This window comes from Atractosteus spatula, chromosome 2 (genome assembly GCF_055471065.1).
Source record: "Atractosteus spatula isolate fAtrSpa1 chromosome 2, fAtrSpa1.hap1, whole genome shotgun sequence".
NCBI lineage: Eukaryota > Metazoa > Chordata > Actinopteri > Semionotiformes > Lepisosteidae > Atractosteus > Atractosteus spatula.
Window position 1 is genome coordinate 13,729,440 of NC_142707.1, and position 18,507 is coordinate 13,747,946.

Below are 18,507 nucleotides of genomic sequence, written 5' to 3' on the forward strand. Positions count from 1 at the left end.
ACCAGCCATATATAGTCTGTAACGTAGGGATTTCTATATGTCTTTATTTAGTGGTTACATTAGTGACAAAGGCTAAACTTTTAGCTTCAGTAACGCGTACATATCTCCCCTTTTTATAAAACGACATGGTTGAATACTGTTCCAGAGCCACTGTTGTTTCATCAGTGAAAAGTACATCATGAAATGCCTCTCCCTGTTCAATCCATTAAAAAAAGAAAAGAAGCATAAAGCGTCTGATGGTCATAAACGATATTCATTTAGGAACAGCATCAGAGATATGTTTTTAACTGCACTGCATCGGAGAGAATACCATAGTGTGTTTTTTTTTACTCCCTGGCGGAAACTGGCTTCCATAAGAATCAGTATGGCTCAGAGATTAAATAAAACTTCACTCGCACCAAACAAATGTATATTTCTAAATATCACAACATGATCGGATTTAAGTCATTTTAATAACAATGAATAGTCACCTAGGTGTTACAATATAAACATTTATATTGATTTAAATCGCGTTTTGATTTAAATCGCAAACGCGGGTTTAAATATATGTGTTTTTTGATTCACAATCAGACAAATGCAACATAAATTGATATCTTTGTCTTCTAAGTATCTTAATGAACTTTCAGCATAGCTTTCTCCCCATTTAGATTTATTTTTCTTAACTAGTATACTTTAGATCTTTTTTTCTGAACCGGGGAAAATCTGATCATGTTTCTCTATAACAATAATAAAAAACATTATTTTACATATCACCTTTATGTGATATCACCTTAAGGACAGCACATACAAGGGTTAATTGCACAATGGACCGTGCAAAGAAATTTAAAATAGTCTTCTTTAGGTGTGAGGGCAGGAGTGGATCGCAGAAGGCATAATCAGCAAATTAGGAAAACAAAGAACAGGACAGGTGAGACGTTTATCCAGAGAGCGAGTGATCAGAAAAAGGAACAGCTGTTACGCCCAGGTTTTACGCTCTCTCTCTGCTGAATGAATAAAAGCATTTTATTAAAAACACGTTTGCGTTTGTCTGGGTATTTACTTTGTAATCTGTGGTTTACATCTACTGTATTGTTTTGAGATGCCACTTTTAAAGGTGATATGTAAAATAAAGTTTTTTATTGTTGTTATAGAGAAACATGATTAGATTTTCCCTGGTTCAGAAAAAAGACGATTAAAATCTGTAATCTTTCCACTTGTATGTCATCGGAAAATACAAAAAGTTTCTGCTTTGTGTAAGGATGGTATCAAAAAGTAATCTAAGTGGTGAGAAAGCTGTGCTCCTCAAAGCGCTTTACAGGATAAAAACAATAACAACAATAGTGTTAGGCTGGGCTAACGATTTTTTTATAGAAATACAAAATGAGATATAATGATGTGTTCCGGCTAAGACATTACCGAGTACAACCCCCCTCTCTGGGGGAGTGCTGGCTGTGACGAATTAAACCGGTTTCACAGGTATTTTCAAAGTAGAAGGGGGCGAGATTTCCAGCGAAAGACACCTCCCCCCTCCAAAACCAAGGAAGTACAGTACTTACTAGTTAAGAAAGCTAGGCTCCTCAATGATATCGCTTTAACATGCTAATGCGTTGGTGTAACAGTCCGGGCGTGGCAAGCTTCTAATGTCAACTCATTCATTCATTGTCTTCTTTCATTGGAAGACAATGAACATATTCTAGCCCTAAATGAATTAATAGCAAACATGGTTTACATAAAATACATTTTTCCAAGAAAGTTTATAATAATACGATCTATAGTTGAAATCTGAGCCTAAATAAAAAGAAAAAGCATTTTCAGAGAGCAATTATGCTGTGTTTAATTGCTTCTTTTAATTGTGGCAAGCTTCTAATGTCAACTCGACTCGATTGGAAGACAATGAACATATTCTAGCCGTAAATGAATTAATAGCAAACATGGTTTACATAAAAGACATTTTTCCAAGAAAGTTTATAATAATACGATCTATAGTTGAAATCTGAGCCTAAATAAAAAGAAAAAGCATTTTCAGAGAGCAATTACGCTGTGTTTAATTGCTTCTTTTAATTGTGGCAAGCTTCTAATGTCAACTCGACTAGATTGGAAGACAATGAACATATTCTAGCCGTAAATGAATTAATAGCAAACATGGTTTACATAAAAGACATTTTTTCAAGAAAGTTTATAATAATACGATCTATAGTTGAAATCTGAGCCTAAATAAAAAGAAAAAGCATTTTCAGAGAGCAATTACGCTGTGTTTATGTAGAATAAGTGATTAGGTTTATGAGCAATCTAATTACTTATTCGTTTAAAACGCTATATAAAATAAAGTTTATTATTAATTTGCTGGACAGAGCAGTGAACATTATTATGCATAAGACAAAGATAACGATCCTGATCAGTTTAGAAATCTGTGTACGCTGTAAGGTTTTTACTTCTTAAACTTTTAAAATACACGTTTTGAATAGAAAGAAATCCTCTTCCTGGTACAGTACTGTATGTATAGCAGACCAGCACGTCTTTTTTCTCCAATCAGAGGGGTATCAGATGGTGTCAGCCAATCACCATTCTGAAGCTCTACCATAATCTCTGGTATGGGGAGACCCCAGAATTCTGTCCCATAGTTTAGACAGATGATAGATACTTTTATTGATCCCGTGAGGGAAATAAAGTAAATCATTTTCATTTTAGGAAATTATTAAACGCTCGGTTAAAAGCAAAGGAGATTGTCTGTTATAGTGGACATAAAAACAAGAGTGCGCTGGCATTATATCCTAGAAGACACAGACCGGCGCCAGACCGGGAGAATGCCCTCAGCGTAAAAGAAAATGCCTGATGAACTAGGAATTGGACAGTTTCCAAGTGCTTGTACAATCGATGGAAATGTTCAAATAAATGTGCAAAAGAAATAAACAAAATAATCATTTATTTCTTTATCATATTGGCTAGCTAATGTCCTCTCTTTGCTAGTTAGTGGCTGTGTTTCTGCGTTGGGTAGCAACAGGTGACTGTTCTCAGGCGGAAGATGTAAACAGCTTAATTTTCGTGTTAAATAATTTTTTAAAATTAAAATTCATTCTATACAGCAATCGCATATTTGGGTACCGTTTCATAAAACTTTCATGCTTAAAATGTTTAGGGAGAAATGGAAGACTGGTGTGTATTTTTTCTTTAAACTACCAAGACCAGCCATACAGAGTACAGTTTACGTACATACAGTAATGTTTATGTTCCTACATGTAAATTAATATCATTTATGACCTTCAGATGCGTTATGCTCCTCTTCTTTTTATGCTTAAAATTTCCCTTTAGTGGTAAAATTCCATATAAATATTCAAAACTAAGCAGATTAAAATGTGCACAGTAAAGACATTAAATGATTAAATCTTTTCACTACCAACCAATGCACCATGAGTGCCCCTGTCGGTCATTTTGGCCAGCCAATCACTTACCGCGGTGCCCTCCGGTGCCCCGCGGTGGCTTGTGGGTAGGTTACCATACCGCGGGTTTGTACCGCGCATTTTGAATGGCTGCATCTGTATGTTGAATGTATAATAATTACAGTTTATAAACAAATCTGACATCCCTCTACAGTATGTGTCACCTACTGCAAAACCTACGTAGAAGACGTCACTCACAAGTAAAAGTGTTTTAACTTTTGGTTTTTATTGATTGAGAAGAAAAAAGCTCGTATGACATTTATATCTCTTTTAAATTGGACTTTTTGTAACTAATTTTGTAACTATTTCTCCAGCACTGTATGAATTCTGTAGGGCCTAGATCAGGATTGAGCAGAATAAAACTAAAAATAACATTAAGATGAAACCAAAATGGAATAACAATATGAAAAAATAAATGTTTTAATTGGATTAAAATCACCCAGTTCAGCATGACTTCCTGAATGTCTCACATGTCTCTTTGCAAGGCCTCCTTCTGCAATTTTGTTGCTGAGGTAACAATACACAGGATTCTTCAAACAAAGTTTTGTGATGTCTAGGATATGGACTATCAGAAATAATAATTCTTGGCAATGACAAAAACATCCAGTAAAACAGCCATCTCTCTTATATCTATACTGTAGTTCAACTTTTTCAACACACTGTCTGAATCCAGAATATTACAGTATCAATACAAGCAGAACAAAAACATGTTTTTTACACTGTCTTATACACATTTTATTACTGTCATTCTTAGAAATGTTGTTTCTTTTTAAACATACAGTATTCTTACATCTAGAGTATGTTAAATTATCATTATTATTGTAGCATTATTAATATACTGTAGCATTATTATTGTTTTCTGAAAGTTAAAGCTGTGATTAAAGTGTTACCAGGACATTTATGTGAAAATATACAGTATTTAACTGCAGTATGTAGTAATGATCAACAATGTGGTTAAATAAGGGTCCCCTATGAGTCTTATGAAAGAGAATTTAGCATTACTGAAAACTTGCATAGAAGTGTACTAAATAAATATAATGTATGGAATATAGAATCATTAAGTTAATGCTTATTTTAAACAAGGTGATTCAAAAACCTTAAATGAGAAAACCTATAGACACAATTTATAGATTTGAATTATTGAAATAAGTTATCATTTGATCACTTAAACAGTAATATAAATACACTTTAATTCACTGGGAGTAAAGAAGCATAAATTCTCTACTGGGAAAACAAATCTGTTTTCTAAAAGGGTCCTTCAAAAAATGTCCAAATGTCTAATAACAATAACTTACTTATGCAAAATCATAATTTATAAAACTGTAAAAGTCTAGCAACTACATCATACTAATGATTAATAGATACAAATAGATTAATGTAAATACTCTAAATTAATAGATACATTACATTTTAGATGATTTTATCTGGAACTAAATTAAAAGTTCGGTCTCATGTATTTTACAATTAAATAATTACAAATGTGTGTAATATGCATGAGAAAATCATTTGAAATTCACAACAATAAAATATAGCCCCAATTATCTCTTAGATAATTTTGAGTTTTAACTAAACTCATCCTTTCAAGTAATCTGCATACCACTTTCATCACAGATGGAATCATGACAGACGCCTCTCACATTTGACATTGATGGGACCATTGTTATGGATGTCGGAAGGCCATGCCGTGGAATGGCCAGGAGAGCAATAAAGACCCTATGCGTAGCGGAAAAAGGGGGCAACACAGCGGTTAGCCCAGGCTTAGGGGGTCAGAAGATGTCGGTATAGAAACCTATGCCCTCAGGCCACGGACGTGGGAGGACCTGCTGCTAGGCAGGTCTCAGGACATCTGTACCCTCAGTGCTGAGCCAGGAGCAGAGCAGACACAGGAAGTAAATAGGTTACAAGACAAGACACACCGGAAAGACATGAATAATCACAGGGAACTAGAAACAGAACAGAAGAGCAGCGCCCTCTAGGTGTACAGGGTGTGACAACCATACCTTCATCACGTTCATCCAGGACTGGAGCTGCTTTCGCCTCTCCAGCCACAAAGCTCTTCCAGAAAACAAGCAGCTCTGTGCCCACCACACCATTCTCATTTTACTTTCAAATCTCCTGATGCCTCCCAAAAACTGACAACTGCAGCAGCCATCTTCCATTGCAGTTTTGTCCCCCTTCTCACTCTCTTCCCAATCTTGCCTGCTCTGCTCTCCTCCCCTTTTTTTAGTATGTATCTTTTTCTAAATGTATATGTTCTAAAAAAATGAAAATATACAGAGTGGCTTTAAAATCTGTATTTAGAACGAAATACTGTATACAAGTAAAAAACTCAATTGCGACTTCTGTTTGAGGGCATCTTTTAATTTCCCTACTCTTTCCGAGCATCCTGGAGATTGTTGGTCAGAGGTGCATTCATGTTATTACTTCATTATTATTATCATTTTAATATTTGATACACTGTGATATTTATATGGAATATATTTATACTGTATATGTGTTATACAATATATGAACAGAAATGTGAATATAATTTTCATATTATTTTATTATTAGAGAAAGTAATTATTAATCGAAGGAGATACTGTACATATTTATGAAGAAGAGGAATACTGTTGTGTACTTTATTTTAAGCTACCACTACTAGCTACTGTATATACAGTATGTATAATATACTGTATTTATATTTACGAATTAATATTGTCTATGATGTTCAGAAACATGATACTTCTGTTATTTTTATTTTTGGCTACCAAAATGTCCCTTTAGTTACGTAATTCCATGATAATTGGATTTAAAGAAGTACAGTACAGTAGGGAAACAGATTAAATTAAGCAACCATTTCACTAAGATCCAACGCACCCCAAGTGCAGCCTATCGATCATCTATGGCCAATGAATTACACAGCCAAAGTACACCGCCAAAGTATACCGCACCTTGCTGTAGAGATTCTAACTTAGCAATGAGTTTTAATGTGCATTCTGAGTGGCTGCATCTGTACATGACTGTGCTAATCTATTCTTAATAAGAGCAGCCTTTCATTAAAAAATCATACAGAGTTTCTTACAAGCTTTTCCAACTAACTTCAAATTCTGAGGACTACTGCATTAACGTAACATTAATGTAATAATGCATTAATGTAATAATGTAATTCAACACTGATTATGCAAGTGAGATTGCAATATGCAGTGCAGTTCAAAATATGAATAAAATTATATTTAAATCAGCAGTAACATTGCCTTTTTAAATCTTAAATATAACTAAAAAAAGCTCCGGTGATGTTCATCTATATAAAAAAGACGTGTGAATCTGTGTGTTTTTTCAAGTTTCCTGTCTGTTAGTCCTGTAGTTCCACGTCTTCATTTGCACACTATCTGACGCAGAAACAGCATCTTCTTAGGCGCTGTAGAATCATGATGGTCCTTAAGTCATTTGTTACACTGTGTGAGTACAAATTCTTAGTCTTAGAAATGTGTGCCTGATGCTTCCTTTCCTCTCTGTTTCGAAATGTGTAAACTCATTGTGTTATTCAACATTTTTTTGCTTTGTTAAAGTTATAGCTTGGGTTGAAGTTGGACCGAGTAATTCAGGTATGCTATTCTTTTGCATATTTGCATATAAACTTGAATTATTGTGTAATATACAAACTTTTCAAGTGGTTGTTCAAAGTGTTTAGAGATTTTTGGTTAAAAATAATAAAAATCTTGAATGGTGTCATCAAATTTCAAGCTCATTTAAAAACTAAAATTGAAGACCTCAGAAACACACTAATTGGAAATACAACACAGGAAACACTTCTACTCAATTGCAAGATCAATGCTTTTTTACTAAAAAATAATCAATACAAATTTGTCTTGTTCGATAGCAAAATGTTCCCCCTTATCTTTACAGTTTGTTTGAATCTTTAATAATCAAAAGAGGAATTTACCAGTTGAACATGGGACATTGATTTTTTTCATAGAAAATACATGGAAATTAACAAACTGAACACATAAAACAGATTATTATATTATTTTTATCATCATAGCTTTTAAAATTAAACTATATATTTTATATAGTTATAGATTTTATATTTATATTTGAAGTCATAAAGTCAAGTCATTTTTGCTACTGAACCAAAAAATAAATCTTTCATATTTTGAATTGAAAATGGCATTGAACTTGCTCAAAACCATTAGGAATTTAAGGTAGTAGTTACAGGTACAGATGTTTTTGAATGTTTAAATAAATGAATTCATACAAGGCTTCTACTAATTCTAATATCTGTAACTTCTGTTTTTCTATGAATTTATTAAGGTGTATTTAATCTTCATGTCTCAATAATTTGGAATCATAAGATTTGACATAAAACGTTGCTCAAATTAATAAAAATCAGTAATGTATTACGGTCTATGAGAGTATTTAAAGAAAGTCTTGATGAGTTGCTAGGAAAACTAATCTTGCTAATGCATACAGAACTGCATATAAATTACATAGACTTCATTCTGCAAGATGATTCATGAGAACTTCTCCTTTGTCTTACACACAGATCTGCTTGTACATCCTCTTCTTGAAGTGAAGCCACAGCACATTAACGTAGAGGAGTTTATCCAGATTATCTGCAAACATGAAAGAGGAACATCATGTCAGTTCTATACTGACCAGACCCCAGCCCATTTCCAGTCTACACCAGGTAAAACTGGTGTCTGTCAGCTCTCTGTGTCTGGGATAGAGCTACTGCAAGGAGAGGCTCATCAGAAGAAAACCGAGGTGAATCTCAGCTGTTCTGTTAAACTGAACACGGGAAACCAAACAGTTATCTCTCAGCGCAGCACAACAAAAACAATTGAGGTTATTGGTGAGTCTTTTTCTTTATATAAACCTGTACTTGTAGATTTGTTAATTCTCTACTATTATTATACTTGGTATAATGAAGGCTTTTGCTTCTTCCAATGATGCAACACTATGAATGCTTGTTTTCAAAAGATTGTTCATGTTTCTGACTGTAGTTTTTGATTAATAGGCTCTGAACACAATGCATCATAGCCCTTCTCTTACACATTAACATCTTTACATTTGGTAAGAATGACAAATATAAACATACTGTAAAATTGAGAAATTTACTGAGCATAATTGCATGTTGAGTAGAATTTATTTTTTAATATTTTCTGGGATCATTCTTAAATTGACTTACTTTGCCACTTCATGCTTGAATGGGACTCTGTGATTGCTTATGAGTGATATTGTCCCTTTTTTACTAACAGTCAACTTTGGAGGAGTTCATATCCAGGCCAGTAAACCTTTCAGCAAAGAAGAGGATCTCAAATTACGCTGTGAAGCAGCAAAAGGAACACGTTGCCATTTCTACATTGATCGGAGCAAACTCCCTTTCAGATCAGTGCCTTACAGACAGGAATACAATCTTTGTCACCTCTCTGTGTCTGGGAGGGAGCTGCTGGTAGAGAGCGGTGGTGTGACCATCGCTCAGGTCTTTCTGAGCTGCGCTATTGAGCTGGAAATAGAGGGATATACTGTTACCTCCCAGCGCAGTGAGCTCATCACAGTTGAGGTGGAGGGTAAGAAACAGTTTTATATCATCAGTTTCAATGTATTTATGTATGTGTATTTTGTACTGCATATGACTAAATGTACAGTAAAGGCTTTGTAAAGCATTCACTCCCTGACGATGATGTCCTGTTTTGTCAAATAAATAATGTATGTATATTTAAGAGAATGTTTTTTAATCATACTTGAATTCTCAGACTGAATTATTGTATGGAAGATCCTAAATGGCAGCAAAACTGCAAAGGAAATATTAAAAAAATATATTATTGCATATGTATTCACTCCACTGAACCAATACTTGGTGGAAGAACGTTTAGGAACAATTATAACTGCATCTTTTTTCAGTATTTCTTTATGAACTATTGCACATTGGGATGGTGTAATTTTCTAATGGAATCAAATCAAGACTGGGCAGCTTAAGGACATCCAGTTTCTTTTGTTTTATGTCGCTCTAGAGTAGATTTGGTCTGGTGCTTTGAGTTATATTCCAGCTGAAAGGTGAATTCTCATCCCATTTGTCTTCTAAAATTTGTCTGTACATTGCTCCATGAGTTTTTCCCTGAATCATCCCTCAATATAATGCTACACCGCTATGCTTGACAGTAGAGATATTGTTGACTGGGTATTGTGCTGTGTTGGGTTTGCTCCAGATGTAACACTTCGGATTTTGGCCAAAATGTTCCAATTTTGACTTGGCTGACTTTTCCAAGGCACTGTATTGTATCATTATTCCTGTATATTTTTAGGTTTATTTTCCTGAAGCTTCAGTAAATAAAAGTGTGTATTGTTAAGAATGTTTTCTACTGAACATTAATTGAATGACTTTTGAACTAAATTTTAAAATTTGTTAGAACAAGTTTGAAATATGCTTTACCACTTTGGCACTCCTTTCCTATAGGTTTGGAGTACAGTGATTTAGCTGCAGCTGTACCCATCACCACTTGTGAGTAATGCTGTCTCAATAAGTACATGTACTGTATCTACAGTATCTGTATGTAGCACAAAGATGTTCAGTAGTGCATTTCAGTGTGAGCTACCATCTTGCCTTTGAAAAGATGTCATTATACAATATCAATGTATTGATAGACATACTGTATGTAAGAGCTTTTGAAAGCTGAAAGATAGGTCTTTGCTGGTTTGAATTAGTTTCCAGTAAGATAGTCTCTTCAGTACTACATCCACTTGAGCACTGTGCATAATAAATGTTGGCTGTGTACTTCTGTGTTGAATAGTACATACTTGCTACATTCTGCTGGAATAGTTTTCTCAAGAAGTGTTAATTTTTTGTAACATGATGGATAGATGGAGAGGAATTAGAGTTTAAGAATTTAAATCTGCAGGTCATCTTATGTTAATGTTATCAATGTTATTTTATTTGTTTTGGGTTGTGGCATTGGTTGGTCTCCCAACCAATATCGATTTTATTTGACCAGAGGTGGGTCTTGTTACTGTAAAAATAATGTATTCTTTGTAATCTATTTATAGAAATATTACACTATATTCCTCGTAGTATTTCTTCCTAATTATGGAGCACATTTGTAACTATTGCCATAGTATGGTAACATATGGCTGGGTGATCAAACAATATTTGATTGTATTAAGTTTATCTTGGCAGATTTCCTAAAACATAAAGCTGCCAAGCAATTATTTTACTGTGGAATAAGAGAGTAGAATTATAAATAGTTTTGTACAGATATCACATTTTCATAGTTACACATGAACAGTTTCATACTGTAGTTATACATAATTTGGATGCTTTTGAATTACAGATGTTCAGAACAGCACTGCATCAAATTTCACCACCATTGGACTTGGTGAGTACAGAGCTGGAAAATTAGCTTTGAAGCATTTGGTCAACTGAGACTTGGTGGCTTGTGCAAGTTCTTAAAGTACAGCTGTTAAGGTGAATCACCAAAAACGTTGTGTCAGAACACTGCACACCAGGGATGTGCGGGTCGGCTTTTTTTCTACCTGCATCCACCTGCGGTTGTGAGAAACTAACCCACACCCGCCCGACACGATCTAAAATCTTTTTTTCTGAACCCGAGCCCGCCTGACTCGTTGGTGTGATTCAACCCGCACGTCTCTACTGCACACACAGCACCCACAGCCATATAAAAATCACGATGTGCTACATTTAATGTACTAAAGAATCATTTTAATTTAAAAATTATTTGTTTTTAACAACCCATGTAAATATTTTAGAGAGCTTTTTATCTAAACATTTTTTTTCTTTGTTTAGTTTCAGTACTCACACCAAATGTGACTCAAGCAGAAGGTAAGATGCCATTTCTACATAAGGTGTCGTTAAGTACTGTGGCTTAAAAGAAAAAGAAGATCCCCATCATTTTGTTTCACAGTATTTTGTTATGCATGTACCATATACAGATGCAGCCATTCAAAATGGGTGGGGTATTTCGCGGTAACCCCGGTGGGCGTCGCATCAAAACGCAGTATCACGCAGTATCACGCGGTGTATCGCGTCATTTGACGTCATGCCGGAAAGTATCCGGAATCACCTTGTAAAACCGCCAGGAGGAGCCAATAAAGCTTAACCTCTCATGTACAGCATTTGAGCTTTTAAATTTAAACTGTGTATTACAGCATGTTAATCATCAGTCATTAAAAAGTTGGTATATTTTATGAAAGCAAGATTTCTCAGTTGGACAAAAGTACACAACCTACCTTTATCAGAAATATTTATGCATCAAAGCCTTTACCGAAGATATTACTAATAGTATTAATAATGAATGACTTTGGACAAGCTGTAAACTCAAAGTATTACGCTGGTCCACATTCTTACTAACCGTCATTTTAAACAAAATTACTTTTAGTTTTTTCTTTGACAAACACCACAGCATTTCGTGGATCTAACTAACGAGGACAGGACATTAGCTAGCCAATACGATAAAGGAATGACTTTTTTTGCTAATTTCTTTAGCACATTTGTACAAGCACTTGGAATCTGTCCAAGCCCTACTTTGTCAGGCATTTTCGTTTACTGCAACGGACATAAAAACTCCCTTGCTTTTAACAGAGCGTTTCATAATTTCTAACTACGAAAATTACGAAAATCCAGGCTTTTTTATCAACGCTTTCTTTTCCGTATACCAGATATTATGGAATCACTTCAGAAGGGTGTCAGCCAGTCAGATTCCAGGAATCGGTACTTTAAAGAAAAAATACACACCGGTATTCCATTTCTCCCTAAACATTTTAAGCATCGAAGTCTTTAACTAACACGTGAAATAGCGTGTAAAAAAGTGGTAGTTTTAAGCTTTTCTCCTAATATAATATGGAATCGCGTATCTAAAGAAATTAATAACGATATGATTATATTTGTGTACTGTGACAGGGCTGTGTAGGGCTGTTTCGCCTCACAATCAGACAAATGCAACATAAATTGGGCTGTGTAGTCTTCTAAGTATCTTAATAAACTTTCAGCATAGCTTTCTCCCCGTTTAGATTTATTTTTCTTGGGATCTTGGGATCCAACGTGGAAAGATTAGATTGTAATCGTTTTTATTTTTTAAATACATTTTAGAAAAGTGTAATCTATACTAAAAAGCTGTACACCACCTGCTATAAAGATACATATTGTAATACTTTAGCAAAGTAATGTACCATAAAAGTATTGTGAGACATATTTGGGTTAACATGTTCAGTGTTCAGTGTGTGGTAATTTGCTTGGTGCGAGTGAAGTTTTATTTAAAATCTGACCCAGGGAAAAGTATGGTGTGGACGGCTGAGGAGAGAATGCAGGCTCGCGCTGTGTCCGTTATTCTTTTTGTCTTTTTGAGCCAGTGAAAGCTCTGTTGTCCTTCACATGAGTGCCTGAATCATTGTACCGAACCCAGGGTTTTACAGTATTTTTTCTTTAAAATACCAATAACAGCAACAGTTTACATAATATGTTGATGTTCCAAAATTAATATTGTTTATGACCTTTATGACCTTCGTTATGCTCTTCGTTAATGTCTAAGCCGGAACACATCATTATATCTCATTTTGTATTTCTTTTAAAAAAAATAATAAAAATCATTTGCCCAGCCTAACAGTATTGTTGTTATTGTTTTTATCCTGTAAAACGCTTTGAGGAGCCACCTTTAAAGGTGCCATATACAATAAAGTTCATTATTATTACTATTGTTAATTTGCTGGACAGAGAGGTGAACATTATTACGCAGAAGACAAAGATAGCGATTTACGTTGCATTGTGCATTGTGCTGCTGTAATAGTTTTAAATAATTAAAAGTCTGAACAGTATCAGCTTTATTTATGGGTTTTAAATAAAGGCGATTTAAACGCGATTTAAATCAATATAAATGTTTATATTGTAACGCATAGGTGACTATTCATTGTTATTAAAATGACTTAAATTCGATCATGTTGTGATATTTAGAAATATAAATTTGTTTGGTGCGAGTGAAGTTTTATTTAATCTCTGACCCAGGGAAACGTTTTATTTTTTCAAAGAAATGTTTGTTAAAAGAAAAGTCATGGCTTCGGCTAGATTCAAACATGCAACGTGTGATATAGGAGTCAGGAACCTAACCCACAGCGCCACCAGCAAGGTCATATGAGGAGTGTTGAAAAAGCCCTACAAACATTATCAACAGACATCGTACAGCGTGTACTATTCTTGTGTTGCGGTACATGAATATAATTATATCGTTATTAATTTCTTTAGATACGCAATTCCATATTATATTCCCTTTTAATCAAATTCTAAAAGTATGGTTGTTGACTCCGGTATCACGTTAGTTAAAGACTTCGATGCTTAAAATGTTTAGGGAGAAATGGAATACTGGTGTGTATTTTTTCTTTAAAGTACCGAGACCAGCCATATACTGTATGTTTATGTTCCAAAATTAATATCGTTTATGGCCTTCACACGCGTTACAGTATGCTCCTATTCTTTTTATGCTCAGCTACTAAGATTTCCCTTCAGTGGTAAAATTCCATATAAATATTCAATACTAAAATGGGCACAGGAAAGACATTTAAATCTTTCTACGACCGACCAACGCACCACGAGTGCCCGTTGATCAACCAATCACATACCGCAGTATTTTGCGTCATGATGCGCGAGGCCGTAGCCAATTACCCGCGGTACGTGTCTGTGCCGCGTACTTTGAGTGGCTGCATCTGTATTACAGTATGTATCTCGTGTGGAAGGGCAGATGTACTCTTCCCGATCTGTCCTCATATGGAAGCATCCCTCTCTTGATACACTGCAAGCTCTACAGCACCTGACAGCAGTGTTAGCACCACCTGAAGAAGCAATGGCATCTCTGTAAGCCTGCAGACCTGTGAAACCTTGGAACAGTTGCTGTTTTCTGAGTGCACTAAAACATTTGTGCGACTGTTACTTCAGGAATCTCAGTCACAGCGCTAACTCTAGAGACATCACGCAGGAAAGAACTTGTTTGGACTCTAAAGATCAATCCACAGATTTAGAAACTAATGAATATTTTATATTACGCTTGTTATATTATTGTCTGAAATTGCTTTGGAGAGATTACATTATTATTTATATTCTTTCCTTTTTGGCAGGACAATATCCTTATGTTTTCATCTGGGTGGCTGCTGGAGAAATTTTTTCTCTGATGGCAACAGCAGGTTTGAGTGTCCGCTATTTCAAATACAGTGAGTTGATCTTTCATGCATTAATGTAATTTCAACTATTTCTAAATATTTTAGCTAAACCTTCGTATTTTATCTGTTAAACTATGATAGGATAATTCTGGAATTTGAGATACACAGTCATGCATGTCTCATAGGTCAGTGTTAAATTATAAATTTTTAATGACTTGGAATGCATGTCAGGTTTGATCAATTTAATGAATTGGACCAGTTAGTTCTGGAATGGTCAGGTTATCCTTCACAGCTACAGCTGTTTTCAATTAATATGATATCCAAAATACTGAAGAGTAGTAGTGAACTAGAGACACTGCAAAATGGGCTAAAGGTTGGATTGACCTTGGACAGGAAACACAGTCACACCCTCACATACATATAGTTTATAAACGTCTAAGTGATTAATAAAGGTTACTGGATTTTCCAGGACCATATTTTACAGTGAGTAGTGCAGTTTTATGATGGACAAAAAAGCCAGTCATTTAATATGGCCATCTGGCAATACTATCTACCAAAATGTTTGGTAGTTTATTTTATTTTTTCTGGAACTGAAATGGAATTTTCATTGTTATTTAAAAGTAAATACTGCAGAAATAATACACTGCATGTTTTTCAAAAATGTTGCATTTATAGCATGCAGTTTCTAAAACAATGCTGAAAAGACAAAGCTGAAAGAACTTAACACATTTATAGTTTGCATGTTTCAGATTTTATATGGATGAATGTCTCAAAATATTTGTAAAGAATAAATTCTATCTGTATCTAAAAGAGTGTAAATGTGTTTTTATTCAGAGAGAGCCAATCAATACAGTGAAAGGTGAGTCAGCCTTTTATGTATATTCTAATATATTAATATATTATATAGCTAATACAAAACTATCTGGAGATCTCCAGCTATGAGCTCTACTGCAATGAAAAACTGTGCAAAGCAATGTGAGAGACCAGCTTTATGCCCCTGATAATTTTGTTAGTTTTAAATTCAAGAATTTAGACACAGCAGTAATTGAATATTAATTTTATTAATTTATCATTTTTATGTTTTGATTTTATGAGGCTGACCACCACTCACCTGAGTTTGTATCAGCATATTTAACCCTATTAGTTAACTCCTGTGTGATTGAACTGCCATTTCTGTGTAAAACAACAGTTTGATTTACTGTATGTTTATTCTTATGCTGGTTTAATTGCTAGACTTGCTAATTGAATCAATAAAATCATATCTAGTATTCTTTGAATCTGTAAGGTAAATTACTAATAATTTCATTGAATTGAATTATTGTAGCCATAGAAGCACTCTGTGATTTTATTAATCCACTTTCTAATTGTCAAAATAAAACAATCATACTATTAAATAGCTGCAACTATTGATAAGCTACACATACAGTATTTATTCCTTTACATGTAGTTTGTTTGTAACAGTATTTCAAGAGTATCACATTTAGTCAGGAATAATCAGTTAACCAAACCAAAACATTGTATCAGTATCCAAAATCATTATGCTTTATTTCAATAAAATATTTTTTCAGAAACAGTGATACATTGCTTTAGATATTCAATATATTTTACAAAGTTTATTTAAATAGAATTTAAAATATACAGTAGTCACAGGACAGAATAGAATCTCACACACTGAACAAAAGGGAAAAAATGAACACATTATTTATAGTACCCCTCCCCTGTACCACTGCAGCATTGCAGCTGCCTCCATAGTTCATTTCTCGTAAGTGAGGGGGTTAATCAAAGTGCAGAACTTTGGCCAGGACTGTCATTTCCCCAGCCAATTAGTGAATTAATGGCAAAGTACATTACGTTATTCCATTATTCTCTGGCTTGTTTTGACCAAACTACTAAAAATATTGGTGCAATTTATGTTACAATGCTAAATACAGTAAATATGCTTCAAATTACGGCATTGGAAAATATGCTTTATAATTTATTGGGCAGAAAGTTTAATGTGTTGTAAGGAATGTTTCTAGCATGATCCTACAGTATACAGTATATTTATAACATACTATTTCCAGTGAGTTGGTGACTGCCCTGTCAAACTTCTTCTTCACCATTACATCTGCAGTAGATAAGGTGGGTAGCTGTGTCAGCATGCGTAGTCTGCAAAGGAACAAGTAATGGGTTTATTCCATGCTGAAAAGATAAGAGAGAAAACGCAATGTTTCGGCTGTGAAGCCTTCTTCAGGTGTGAGAAAGACAAGGCAGACAGCAAAGATTAAATAGTACAGAAGAACAAAAGCTGGGAGAGGGGAGGAGGCAGGAGGGGCAGAGAGGCAGAGAGGTTACCCAGGAAGTGCAAAGTGGAGAGGGGTGAAGAAAGGTGTGAAGTCAAAACCTGCATGAGAATAGAGAAGATTACAAGAAAATAAATCGGTCATTGGGAGAAGGGGGATGGTGTGAACCTTGTTTCAGGATCAGTTTTGTTTCTGTTGGTTTTTCTGCTATGGGAGTTGAGAAACCCTTCTTTGAGAACAGAGGCAGAGAGATCAGTGTGATCATGGCCGTCTGAGGTAAAATAAGAAACGATGTTTTAGATTGGTAGGGAGGCACCAAAGAATGCGGTTGTGAGACAGGGAGTTCCTGGTCAAGTTGATGATCTGAGGGCTGTTTTTGGATCGGGTGAGGGCCCTATCGATAACATGGCTGGGGTATCTTCTGCTGATGAAAAAAGAATACATTTTGAGTGCTTGGTTCTGGAAATACATGTCGTCACTGCAGAGTCGACGTAGCCTGAGGAACTGTGATAAAGGGAGAAAGTTTTTGGAGTGAGTGGGATGAAAAGAGCTGTACAGGAGATAGCTGTGTGAATTTGTGGGTTTGTAATAGACCGAGGATGAGAGTTGTGAATGGTTAACAGATAAATTTGTGTCTAGAAACAGAAGGTGGAAGATATGTTAACTATATATTTGAGGGATGGGTGAGAGTGAATTGAAGCAGGAAGTGTTCTAGCTGGTCATTAGAGCATGTAGCAGCACCGACGCAGTCATACGTCCATTGTATCAGATGTATCGCTTGTAGAGCTCAGGGACAAAGCCAGTATAGGAAGCAAAGAAGCATTCTTCTACACAGCCAACAAAAATATTGGCATAGCTAGATCCCATCCAGGTGCTCATGGCGACTCCGCTAACCTGCTGATAAAAAAGGTTATTAAATGAGAAGGCCTTGAGTCTGAGAACCGATTCCGCAAGATGCACTAGAGTGTGGGTGGGGGGATCAATCTTGTCAATTTGTCTAGCATGTGCTTGAGGGCTATAAGACCATCATTGTGGGGAATTATGGTGTAGAGAGACATGATAACCATGATAAAAATGTAGCATTCTGAACCCTGAAATTGGAGATCATTGAAAAGTTGGAGGGCATGGTTAGTATTCTTGATATATGAGGGAAGCATTTCAACCAGAGGTCTCATAAGGCTATCGTGAAAAACAGAGATGAGTGTGGTCAGACAATTGCATGCTGAGACAATGGGGGATCCAGGGGTGTCGGGTTTGTGGATTTTGGGAAGGAGATAGGATTGGGATACCTGGGGATGTTCGACGATGAGACGGTTCGCCTCCTGGAGGAGCTCCTGGTTGCTGATAAGAGGAGAGAGAGTGGATACCACTTCCTTCTGGTAGTCAGTGGTAGGATCCTGTTGGAAAGGATGGTAGGCATTACATCTGCAGTGTCTGTATAGACAATACACATCCACTATGCTTTAAATTATGGTTTGTTTATACTACCTAGTTGATGTTTTATCTTTGATTGCGGACATAATTAAACTCTGATGTATTAATGATAGCTTGGGTCTAGGATCAACATCATTAATGTAGATTGCTTTGGTATTAAAGGTTATATTGCTGCAACATACTATATATGATTTTGAAAAAAATATTTAAACAGAAAAAAGACTTCTTTCACATAT

At 35.2% G+C, this 18,507-nt stretch overlaps 1 protein-coding gene across 1 annotated transcript; it reads left to right on the forward strand.

Moving 5' to 3' along the window:
• Window positions 1-6,799: 6,799 nt before the first annotated feature.
• LOC148839328 (uncharacterized) lies at window positions 6,800-15,465 on the forward strand. The gene is made up of 9 exons (XM_088908355.1): window positions 6,800-6,857; window positions 6,968-7,003; window positions 7,942-8,250; window positions 8,657-8,968; window positions 9,856-9,900; window positions 10,727-10,771; window positions 11,200-11,235; window positions 14,478-14,606; window positions 15,390-15,465. Exons 1-9 carry the CDS (start codon window positions 6,827-6,829, stop codon window positions 15,416-15,418), a joined length of 972 nt encoding a protein of 323 aa, XP_088764481.1. The 5' UTR covers window positions 6,800-6,826; the 3' UTR covers window positions 15,419-15,465.
• Window positions 15,466-18,507: the final 3,042 nt, after the last annotated feature.

Excerpts from the sequence above, each read along its gene's own strand:
- LOC148839328 (XM_088908355.1), top strand. The coding sequence starts at position 6,827 with ATGATGGTCCTTAAGTCATTTGTTACACTGT. Across the intron at positions 10,772-11,199 it reads TTTCACCACCATTGGACTTG|TTTCAGTACTCACACCAAAT; the intron begins GTGAGTACAGAG and ends TTCTTTGTTTAG. Across the intron at positions 11,236-14,477 it reads AAATGTGACTCAAGCAGAAG|ATTACATTATTATTTATATT; the intron begins GTAAGATGCCAT and ends TGCTTTGGAGAG.